Here is a 12,708-nt window from a genome sequence, read left to right as displayed (position 1 = left end):
GGAGTGGGATTGCTGGGTCATATGGTAGTTCTATTTGTAGTTTTTTAAGGAACCTCCATACCGTTCTCCATAGTGGCTGTACCAATTCACATTCCCACCAGCAGTGCAAAAGTGTTCACTTCTTTCCACACCCTCTCCAGCATTTATTGTTTCTAGATTTTTTGATGATGGCCATTCTGACTAGTGTGAGATGATATCTCATTGTAGTTTTGATTTGCATTTCTCTAATGAGTAAAGATGTTGAGCATCCTTTCATGTGTTTGTTGGCAGTCTGTATATCTTCTGTGGAGAAATGTCTATTTAGGTCTTCTGCCCATTTTTGGATTGGGTTGTTTGTTTTTTTGTTATTGAGCTGCATGAGCTGCTTATAAATTTTGGAGATTAATCCTTTGTCAGTTGCTTCATTTGCAAATATTTTCTCCCATTCTGAGGGTTATCTTTTGGTCTTGTTTATGGTTTCCTTTGCTGTGCAAAAGCTTTTAAGTTTCATTAGGTCCCATGTGTTTATTTTTGTCTTTATTTCCATTTCTCTAGGAGGTGGGTCCAAAAGGATCTTGCTGTGATTTATGTCATAGAGTGTTCTGCCTATGTTTTCCTCTAAGAGTTTTATAGTGTCTGGCCTTACATTTAGGTCTTTAATCCATTTTGAGCTTATTTTTGTGTATGGTGTTAGGGAGTGTTCTAATCTCATACTTTTACATGTCCCTGTCCAGTTTTCCCAGCACCACTTATTGAAGAGGCTGTCTTTTCTGTATATTCTTGCCTCCTTTATCAAAGATAAGGTGACCATATGTCCGTGGTTTTATCTCTGGGCTTTCTATCCTGTTCCATTGATCTATCTTTCTGTTTTTGTGCCAGTACCATACTGTCTTGATTACTGTCGCTTTGTAGTATAGTCTGAAGTCAGGGAGCCTGATTCCTCCAGCTCCATTTTTCATTCTCAAGATTGCTTTGGCTATTCGGGGTCTTTTGTGTTTCCATACAAATTGTGAAATTTTTTGTTCTAGTTCTGTGAAAAATGCCAGTGGTAGTTTGATAGGGATTGCATTGAATCTGTAGATTGCTTTGGGTAGTAGAGTCATTTTCACAATGTTGATTCTTCCAATCCAAGAACATGGTACATCTCTCCATCTATTTGTATCATCTTTAATTTCTTTCATCAGTGTCTTATAGTTTTCTGCATACAGTTCTTTTGTCTCCTTAGGTAGGTTTATTCCTAGATATTTTATTCTTTTTGTTGCAGTGGTAAATGGGAGTGTTTTCTTCATTTCACTTTAAGATTTTTCATCATTAGTGTATAGGAATGCAAGAGATTTCTGTTCATTAATTTTGTATCCTGCCACTTTACCAAATTCATTGGTTAGCTCTAGTAGTTTTCTGGTAGCATCTTTAGGATTCTCTATGTATAGTATCATGTTATCTTTTTTCTTTATTGTGCTGTGTGGTATTTATTTCCAGTATTTTATCTCCCACATCACTTATCCGTTCTTCTGCCTCAGTTATTCTTCTTAGCATGTTTTAAGATGGGAACAATTCGTGTAGTTTGAAAGCAAGCAGAGGAGAGGGAATGAATTTGGAAAGGTTGCCTACTAATATTGCAAACCATATCCTTGTTACCACTTTTCCATAAGTAAATTATCAAATTTAGAAAGAATTGGTGGAAATTGAGAACTGTCAGCAATAGTACAGGGACATAAGTCCTCTCATCATTATAGGTGAAATTGTTAATTGATACCTCCTTTTTTGAAGTACAAAGAGAAACATATATCAAAAGCTTACAAAAATTATCATGCTCTTTGACCCAACAGTTCCAATTCCAACAATTTATCCTAAGGCAATAGCCAGAAATAATAAAATAATTATAAGTAGTATTTTAAGTAGCTTTGTAATCACAAAAATGGAAATAATTCAATATTTAACACTAGACAGTTGGTTAGCCAAATTTTAGTAAAACCTTATTAGAATATTCTGTGCAGTTATTGAAGAATAGTTCTTATTTAATGATATGTAGATATAGTCACAATATATTGCTAAATGAATAAAATGGGATACAAAATGTCATCTAAGTAAGAGTAAAAAATACTTGGAAATCTGGCAAAATGTTAGCTAGTATTTGTTTCTGAGTGGTGAAACTAGGATATTTTTGGTTTCTTCTCTGTACTTTTTATTGTTTCAAGCTTTAAGTAGTGAATATGTACTATTTTCATATTTTGGGAAAGTACAATGTATATATTATTTTTAAATATGTTTGTTTTCATAATAAAAAAAGCTCACATTGGAATGCAAGAATATTTTGGTATTTTAAAAACATCTTGAAATATCCTATATCATTTGAGTGGAAAAAGTATTTTTCTGTGAAATTCTCTGAGCCTCTTCCATTTTGCTACAAATGCTGTGGGAACTGACAACTCTCTTTGCTTTTAATTGTCATCTTTATAACAAGGTGAAGGAGCAGAGCCTTGAGGGATGAAGGGCTAAATAGATAGAGGAAACAGGGTGATGTGTCACGTTGCTGGCATGGGAGTCTCAGCATGCATAGTCCTCCTTTACTGTAGGTGGAAAATAGTCAAAGTTAGACACTGGCCAAGGTCTTGCTTTTAAGTTTCAGTTTCAGAAGAACATCTGAGAAAAAAATGACCAAGTGAGGTCTTTTCTGATCTCACACCTAATAAATCCTTAATGCTCAGGCCAGTGTCCCATTCTTGCTGAATCTGAAGCAGGCAGCACCTAACTGTCCAGGCTCTCATCGACTTCCAAAGCCTAACCCTCCAGGGGCAAGCCAGCTGACATGGGCAAGTGGTGATTACAGTCCTGAGACAGAAGGATTACATGCTTCAGGCAATTCTGAGTGAGTTGTAATTTTCAGATTATGCTAGTATTGTTTGGCTTCTTAGAATAGTCTTTTGGTTCAATAGCTGCTAATTGTTTATTATTATTATTATTTTTGTAAACCATATTGAAAAAATTTTCAATTGATGTATAATTGACATACAGCATTATATTAATTTCAGGTGTACAACATAATGATTCAATATTTGTAAAATAAATCATATTTCTTTTTAGCTTGTGGACTACTTGGGGGAGAAAGCTAGATGTCCTGTTGGCTCTGATGAAACAAAGCTTCAGTAATTGATACCAAATCAGGCTTCCTCCCACCCTCCTGCCTACCATCCTTGGGATTTCTATTGCTTAGTCAGCAAAGCAGATTTATACACAAAGACCTAAAACACTATTTATTTAAACTCTCTAGTTATACAGTGCTGTGGGTAAGATGGTATTTAACTTACAGGTACTGTGTTATAAAGTTACTAATCTAAAGGTTGACTTGGTTTTAAAAAATCCAACTATAACCTAAGTTTCATGAGTTGATGTCATCTTTAAATTACTGTAAAAGACATTTTTTATTTGGTGTATAGGATGAATGTGGAAAACTGATGTTCAAAATTTTTTTTAAAGAGAATACATTGGAACTATGTGATGCACCCCTTTTAATTTCCATGTTTGTTCTCTTAAGATTAGTATAGTTAAGTCATTCCATTTTTTCTCCAAAAGCCACATGAGGCAGATATTTCACTATTTGTTTCCAAACACAGAAGGATCAGTAAGTAACTAACTGCTCCTTAACAATCCACCTTAAACTGAGCAAGGGACCACATTCTAGTTGTGTTTGTTCTTGAAGTACAGTCTTTGGACCAAGTTGCTCAGAATATCTGAGAGGAAAGAAAGCAAGAAAGGAAGAGAGAATGTAGGTAGAGAAGCAAAGGGAGAGATAGAGAGCAAGGGAGGGAGGGAGGGGGGAAAGGGTATTTTGGAGAAACTGTGCTCTTATCTAGGAGGGCAAATCTAGGTCTAGTGTTATTTGAGTGAACTTTTTTTTAACCAGGAGGTGGCATAATGAAAGATGTCAGGGATTTAGAGACACAGGTCATCAGATGATAGGCAAGGGATGTAGTCAGACACTAAAGACAAAGTTAATGGATATTAAATTGTTGTTGAGAATTATCAGGTTAGGCAATAATACTTATAATAGACATGCTCATCATTTCATCATCTACTATTATTTATCAGGTGCTCAGGCACTTGCTAATAAGTGAAATATAAGCATGTTCTACAGGTATTATTTCATTTAATCCTCCCAATATAACCACTGAGTAGATATCTCTTTTTGACAGATGGGTAAACTGAGGTTTAGGCTCAGGCCGAAGAACTTACCCAAGCTGACACAGTTAGTATGGAACTTGAACTTCTTAGGTCTTTGTGTTCCTAAAGTTCAGTGCTAGTAATCAGCTGCAGATAACAGGAATCTCTACAACAGCTTTTACTGTCAAATTTATAGGAATCATGCAATAGCTTTTTTGCTCTGTTCACATAGAATGAGTATTGGGGTCAAATCACTAAAATCTACTAATGGATGAAATGCTTATAGTATAGTCAGTTCTGGTAGTTTTAGAAATCTAATAGAACAGTGATGATTCGGATTATAAAAGCCATAACATGTTTCTAAAAAGCAAAAGGCAACTAAACTCCTTTCCAGTCATCTCATTGCATGTATATTTGGCAAATCCATCACTGCTTCTGGCTGTTGCCCTTTTTTTTCTAATGCAAGTATTTCTTTGCATGGATTTCTTTACTTCATGATCTTCTATTGTGTTTTCTTTTTGAAATCATAGCTTGAACTCTGTTTAATCTTAATGAATGTTAACAACAGAGTCATATTTTAATGTGAATGCTTTTAAATTAATCCCACTTGCTGCTGTTCCACTTACAATGTTCCCATGACCTGTTTTTAACACCTTCTGATATTTTATATGGTCTCCAATCAGTTGGACAGGTAGTAGCCGAAGATGTGGGTCCTGGCTTCCACTGCCACTATGACTCTGAGTCTGGTGTTAGCAGTGCAGACAGAGGAGAGAAGCACTCAAGGAAGGTGGAGATTGACACAAGTGCAGGTAAGGGCACATCATTACCTAGGAAAGACCTTCAGAAATCCTCTGCAAAAGACAGTGCTGTTTCCATCTTTCATCTTCCTATCCTTGTTTCCTCCTTCTACCACCTTTATTTTCTTTTCAACTAGTGAATAAACCAGGAGGTGGAGGCGTTAAGGGGAGCTTTGGAGCTGACAACAGATATGAAAGTTGTCATTCTTTTTTGAATACAGTGGTGCTTAGAATTTTTTAAAAAGGACTTCGGATAATGAAAAATACTGGTAGGGATTTTCAGACCAGTCTTATTTCTTAGCCTGCCTCCCAGTTAGCTGACCAGGTAGGTGGATACACCTAACTGACCCATTGGAGACATGAAGAGCCCAGGCACATTTCATGACGATTTACTTGAACTCCTTATTTTTTAAAATTCGGCAAGTATTCATTGCCATCAGCAAATGACCTGGCTCTTGGTGATTGAGTACTCCAGCTGCAAGAGTGCGCATTAGAGTGACTCAACAGACCATGACTCATACATATCTGGTCAAACAGCCCGTGTCCTTGAAATCAGGTTTCCCTATATTTAGTGGATGACTTTTAAAAAACACCCTGATTTGAATACATGTATGTGTGTGTGGCAGTTGGCAGGCGGAGGGTGATTCATTTTATTCCTCATATGGTCACATTACCCCCACCTCCAATTTTTAATAACAGGCATCAAGCGCTGGGAGGTATTTGAGATTTCACTCTATTATCAAGTAAATAAGTCAGCCAGCCACAGTAGCATACAAGACTCCTGGGTCAGAGGAAAAGGACTTTATTACTCACAACAAATAGAAGCAGCCAGACAATTTGCACTTGTGCTGGTTCCCTGAGCTCCCATTCCCCCGGGGCAATGTGGAGAGGACCAGGTGACACTTGAACTTGCAGTGGACTGAGTTGCAGAAGGACACTGAGCTTCGAGAATCCAAATCTTTCGTGGTGGGCGTTCAACCAGAGGAGTTCCAGTGTACCTCCCCAAACTTCTGCAAGGCAGGTAGAGTAGTTGTTGTCTATTAAATCCAATTCAAGCAAGAAAATATCATACATTATACACAGTGGGAGGGGAGTGTGTAAGGAAGGTTTGTTAGGGCTTCCTGTGTGTCAGGCACTGTGCTAAGCATTTTATGGTTTACTCTCACAAGGATTCTGTGAGTCAAGTGTTGCTATTCCCGTTTTATGGATAAGAGAATGAAGGCTTAGAGAAGTGTTATTTCCCAAGTTCGTACAACTATGTGGCAGAGCTGACATTCTCACCCATGTCTGCCTGATTCCCAAGTACACACTCAGCCACTAAATCAGATTTCCCTTGTTTGTGTACATTGCTCACTTTCTTATATTCGTTATTTTTTTCCCCAAAAAGCCATGAGGTTGCTATCAAGAACATGTCATATTTTTGTACTGATATTTCTTAGAAGGGCTTCAATTACTCTTTTTCCCTTGCTTCAGAAATGTCATGTCTGACTCCCCTGTGTGTGTGTGTGTGTGTGTGTGTGCAGGTAATAGCTCAGCTGGATGCCATTAGCGCTTTCTCTCCTAGAATTTAGGCATAGTATATTATTACATGGTGGCTAGGCAATTTTATTACCCTGTATTCCTGAATGTTCTTTAATTCCATAAACTTAGAGGCCAGCTTAGCAAAACAGAGGACTTTCTTTAAATATTTTTCATAACTGACTTTTTTTTAAACATCTTTATTAGAGTATAATTGCTGTACAATGGTGTGTTAGTTTCTGCTGTATAACAAAGTGATTCAGCTATACATGTAAATATATCCTCATATCCCCTCCCTCTGGTGTCTCCCTCACACCCTCCCCATCCCACGCCTCTAGGTGGACACAAAGCACCAAGCTGATCTCCCTGTTCTATGCTGCTACTTCCCACTAGCTATCTGTTTTACATTTGGTAGTGTATATATGTCAATGCCACTTTCTCACTTCATCCCAGCTTACCCTTCCCCCTCCCCTTGTCCTCAAGTCCATTCTCTACGACTGCGTCTTTATTCCTGTCCTGGCCCTAGGTTCTTCAGAACCATTTTTTTAAATTATTTTTTAGATTCCACATATATGTGTTAGCATACGGTATTTGTTTTTCTCTTTCTGACTTACTTCACTCTGTATGACAGACTCTAGGTCCGTCCACCTCACTACAAATAACTCAATTTCGTTTCTTTTTATGGCTAATATTCCATTGTATATATGTGCCACATCTTCTTTATGCATTCATCTGTCAATGGACACCTAGGTTGCTTCCATTTCCTGGCTATTGTAAATAGAGCTCCACTGAACATTGTGGTACATGACTCTTTTTGAATTATGGTTTTCTCAGGGTATATGCCCAGTAGTGGGATTGCTCGGTTGTATGGTGGTTCAATTTTTAGTTTTTTGAGGAACCTCCATACTGTTCTCCATACTGGCTGTATCAATTTACACTCCCACCAACAGGGAAAGAGGGTTCCCTTTTCTCCACACTCTCTCCAGCATTTACTGTTTGTAGATTTTTTGATGATGACCATTCTGACTGGTGTGAGGTGATACTTCATTGTAGTTTTTATTTACATTTATCTAATGGTTAGTGATGTTGAGCTTTCTTTCCTGTGTTTGTTGGCAATCTCTATATCTTCTTTGGAGGAACGTCTATTTAGGTCTTCTGCCATTTTTGGATTGGGTTGTTTGTTTTTGTGATATTGAGCTCCATGAGCTGCTTGTAAATTTCAGAGATTAATCCTTTGTCAGTTGCTTCATTGCAAATATTTTCTCTCATTCTGAGGGTTGTCTTTTCATCTTGTTTATGGTTTCCTTTGCTGTGCAAAAGCTTTGAAGTTTCATTAGATCCCATTTGTTTATTTTTGTTTTTATTTCCATTTCTCTAGGAGGTGGGTCCAAAAAGATCTTGCTGTGATTTATGTCATAGAGTGTTCTTCCTATGTTTTCCTCTAAGAGTTTTATAGTGTCTGGCCTTACATTTAGGTCTTTAATCCATTTTGAGTTTATTTTTGTGTATGATGTTAGGGAGTGTTCTAATTTGATTCATTTACATGTAGCTGTCCAGTTTTCCCAGAACCACTTATTGAAGAGGCTGTCTTTTCTCCATTGTATATTCTTGCCTCCTTTATCAAAGATAAGGTGACCATATGTGTGTGGGTTTATCTCTGGGCTTTCTATCTTGTTGCATTGATCTATATTTCTGTTTTTGTGCCAGTACCATACTGTCTTGATTACTGTAGCTTTGTAGTATAGTCTGAAGTCAGGGAGCCTGATTCCTCTGACAACTTTTTAATATACTTTCATGCAGGAATTTGAATAACAAAACATATACTACTAAAGGGACTTGACACATTGTTGTTCCTCATGGTTTTCACTTGTTTTGAATCCAGTAATAATCTGTAACAAAATAAAACAAACTGTATTCTTTCAAGTGAATTGGCTACATGTTCTCTGAGTGAGTATTTGGTTCTATATTTAGTAAATAACTGCTGTGGTATGCTGAGGACACCCTATAAAAGTCAACACCATCCCTGCTGATAGACCTGAAGTTTCTATGTTACTCATTTGAATAAAGTTACCTTCCAAACACATTTTTTTTTTTTTTTTGTGGTATGTGGGCCTCTCACCATTGTGACCTCTCCTGTTGTGGAGCACAGGCTCCGGACGTGCAGGCTCAGCGGCCATGGCTCATGGGCCCAGCCGCTCCATGGCATGTTAGATCTTCCTGGACTGGGGCACGAACCCATGTCCCGTGCATTGGCAGGTGAACTCTCAACCACTGTGCCACCAGGGAAGCCCCCAAATACATTTTTAAGGGAAATGTAATATGTGCTGTTATTTTCTTACTTCAAAATGTTTTATTTTAATAGCTGGCAAGAGGCCAAGGGAAGGCAAAAGGACAGCCAGATGTGGTGTCAGGAGAGGAACTGGAGTTATAAGCCATTCCCAGATGGGGTATCAGAATAGGGACGAAGTGAGTAAGATTAGGGCGTTAGGTTTCTGGGAGATTGTTGGTGATGGGGTGGGGGTGAGATGGCTATCCAAAATGGCAAGCAATAGAAAAAGAATGTGAGGAAGACACACTTGCCTACTTTATATATTTATATAATTTGGAGGTTGACACCCTGGTTTTATAACTTATTTTATAGCACCTAGTCCAGTGTGTTTTACAAATGAAAAGGATTAGATTGATAGAAAGCATTGAGGTGGCCATTTTAGAAGCTATCTCCCTAAGTATTTTTCTGCAGTTGGAAAATTTAAATGCTTTGGGTATTTGGCCTGAAATGCCTTTATTTATTTTGCATGGATCATTGCAACAGAAATACATGTATTTGCTAAATAATAAGAAATCTATTTGAAGCCTTCTGAGAAACATATTGAACTTGTATTTATTGAAGTATGAAAGCTAGAACACCCAGATTGGCAGGAAATTATGGATGAAATTATGAAATACTTCAAGTAGGTTATTTATGTTGAAAATTGTCCCAGACTAAAAAGCCCTGTCTTGCTCTGTGATCCTGTTTTGCCAAAGGCAAATCAGTTTCTGAATGTAGATGGGAGGTATTCTGACCTATAATACAAATTTGTGTCTTTAGCAAAAAGTCTTACCTTGAACTACAAAGTTATTTGATGACTATATCTAGATATAGTAGCTTTAATGGGAGTAATGTATGGGATAATTATCAGCTCACATTGTATTATGATTCTGTTGCTAAATGCCCATATGAGTACAAGAAACATAAGCTAACAGGCATATTATGGTGCTATAGGGAACAATGATTCTTAAGATTAAGTCCTCACTATTTTCCTTGTTGCATAATTCTTTCTGCAAGTCCTGATATTTCAAATGAAAGTAGGATATGTGTGTATGTGTGTGTGTGTGTGTGTGTGTGTGTGTGTGTGACAGAGAGAGAGAAAGAGAGAGATTTTATTATTTTAAGACATGGACTTTTTGTTTGTTTTCAACATTTCTGATGTTCAATTTTCCTTTAATACCAATGTGCCCATTAAATCTGATACTATTTCTTTTCATCACGAAAAACCATTGTTAAATCATGGTACATGTTATAGTCAATGGCATCCTAGAACCAAGAAGATGTCGTATAGATAATATAAGTAGCCCCTTGATATTATATATAAATATAAATATCTCTTATATATCTAAGATTTCTAATATCTCCTCCCTGCACTTTGATTAAAGTAACCTTGATTTCTAACCTTATCTTATAGCACCGAATAGGAATTTAGTGGTGGAGGAAAGGGCAGCACTCAGCTCAAACAAGGAATCCAAGGAAGTTGCATCAGAAGAGCATACACTGGAGAAGAAAGAAGCAGTGGAGGAAGATGAAGGTCCCCAACACAGGGATGCTGACACAGAAGAAAAAGGGGATGCAGCACCATGGGGAAAAGCAGGGGTTAATGAGGTTCCCTTGGGGCAGTGGAAGCCAACAGTAGAGCAGCCGGCAATAGTAGGACAGTTTACAGAGGAAAGAAAGATCCCTCAGGGTGTAGTAAGTGGGGCAGAGGCAGAAGCAGAAGGGGATAGAAGGCAACAAAAAGAGGGGTTAGACCCCAGAGGACGAGAAGCAGAAAGAGATTCTGGAGGTCTGAATGAAGGCGAGGCTTCTGAGGAGCAGGCCTTGGAGCAAACGGTGCTGGAGACGGAGACGGTGGCTTCTGATGGGGAGCAGGGTGAGGAGAAGGCGGTGCTTACAAGCCAGGCAGCAGCCCTGAAGTCAGAGAGTGCTCAGGAGGCAGCGGCCCTGAGAGAGGCGGCGTGGCCAGAGAAGGGAGGGTCTGAGGGAGCGGCTGTGAGCGAGGCCGGGTCTGCAAAGCCAGGTGTGGAGGACAGTGAGGGGGAAGCATCCACAGACCTAGAGGACGTGGGACCCGGAGAAGCTACACCCGAGAGAGAGGAGGGTGTAGAAGAGGCCATCCGGCGGGGAGAGGCGCCAGCCAAGGAGAGGGTGGCAGTTCTGGAAAGGGAAACGCCCTTGAGCTCCTGGACTTCTGTGAAGGCCCAGGCAACTCGGACGGGGGTTTTGGAGGACAGCCTTGAAGAACTTCGAAAGGACCCTGTGGAAAGGGAGGAGGTTGAGATAGAGCCAGAGTCTAAGAAGGAAGATGAGAGGAAAGAAATGTCACCTGAGGAGTCAGATGCAGCACGCGAGAGAAGGAAAGCTGAGAGGCCAAAGACACCTGTGGGGGAAACCGGATCTGAGAGGGAAGCGGTGACAAGGACAAAGGCGCTTCAGGATGAAGACCCTTTAGAAGAAGAGCAAAAGTTGAAAGAGGAAGAGAGGGAACCCATGAAGGAAGTAAGACCCGAGGAAGAGACACAAGCCCCCCAAAATGACATGGGGCATGGTGCTGAGGATGAAGCAGCCGTGCGGGCGTCTGAACTGACTGAAGACGCAGGGCCGCAAGGAGAGGATTCACTGAGAGAGCGAGAGGTGACCGTGTCTGAAGCATCCCCTGGATTTGAAAAGTCCCTGGAAAACATAACGGTTTGGGGGAAAGAAGGAGGAGAAAGACCGAAAGAAGCTGGAGACGCAGGGCCCAGAGGCAGAGCAGGGCTGCGCCTCTGGGAGAATGTGGCCCCCGCAGAGCAGGACGAGGGCCCGAGTCCTGCAGGAGGGGCGATGTCAGGAGCCCCCGAAAGCGAGCCCTCGGGGAGGGCACAGACACCCGGGGCTGCCGGCGAGGCCCGGGAGCATGCAGCCAAACATCAAGACAGCCTGATGGGCTGGGAGGGGAGGGATAAAGAAGGGCCTTTACAGGGGCCACAGGGAGTGGCTGTCCCAGCCAGGATCCAAGAAGATGTTCCCGAGGGAGACTCCACCATGGCAGGAAAATTAAGTGAAGAAGTGATGGATGAGGACCCAGAGGAGGAGGTGGATGAAGAGTGCACTCTGGGGGTAGGGCTGATGAAGAACGGGGACACCGAGGGGGACAGGGGCTCGCGGGGCGTGGTTGTAGCTGGGGAAGGTCGCCACCAAGGAGGAGGAGGGACAGGACCAGCCGCAGAGCAGGAGGCATTGACAGGTTCAAAGACAGCTGGGGGGCAAACAGAAGCGCATGAAGCCTCCTCCCTCTCAGAAGTGGCTGGGGAGGAAAGCTGGCACAGAGTGGATGAGACACGAGGAGAAACGGCAGCTACACACAAGGTGGCTGTAGAGGAAACAGCGCTGAGCGGGGAGGAGGCGACAGTGACTTGGGAGACGGAGGCTGAGGTCGAGGCTCCAGGGCAACCTTCTGACCTGGAAGGGAGGGCCCCACCGCCAGGGCCGGCTCAAGAGGAAGGGGAAGCTAAAGCCACACAGGAGGTGGAGTCCGTGAGGAGGGGCAGGAGTCGGGGGCAGCTGAAGAATTCAGACTGGGATTATCCCAAAAGAGAGGGTCAGAGCCCAGGAGAGAGAGTGCGCGGGACGCAGGAACACTCCCTGGAAAGCCCGATTGCACTGGGACCCAGGAGAAGCGAGAGCATGCAGTGCGCAGAGGAAGTGAAGACCCAGATGTTCCGCTGAACCCCAGGAAAGCCTAAGAGACTTCGTGGCTGATGGTGAGTTTAAGCCTGCCCTGTCTGCAGGATTAAACAGATTCCCCCACCTGGGGTCTCTTCCCTTTTGAGTTGGCTGATCCCTTTCTCAGTGTCTGCACACACACACGCTTCAATTCTGGGCTGCTGAGCCCCAAGCCCATCAGGATCGGGGGCTGGGTGAGACGGACAGGGTGGCCAAAGCCACACAGGGACCAGTTTC

The 12,708-nt window shown here is 41.3% G+C and overlaps 1 protein-coding gene across 1 annotated transcript in view; it reads left to right on the top strand.

The window, feature by feature from the left end:
* The window catches only part of ERICH3 (glutamate rich 3), a gene marked incomplete at both ends in the record, with an annotated part of 118,997 nt that extends 106,523 nt beyond the window's left edge, over nt 1–12,474 (top strand). The window contains 2 exon segments of the mRNA XM_079721119.1: nt 4,824–4,949; nt 10,178–12,474. Coding sequence (XP_079577245.1) covers nt 4,824–4,949; nt 10,178–12,474 — 2,423 coding nt within the window.
* Between the last annotated feature and the right edge of the window lie 234 nt (nt 12,475–12,708).

The sequence above is a fragment of the Hyperoodon ampullatus genome (assembly GCF_949752795.1).
Source record: "Hyperoodon ampullatus genome assembly, chromosome: 2".
Lineage (NCBI taxonomy): Eukaryota > Metazoa > Chordata > Mammalia > Artiodactyla > Ziphiidae > Hyperoodon > Hyperoodon ampullatus.
This window is presented reverse-complemented; position numbering and strand designations above follow the sequence as displayed.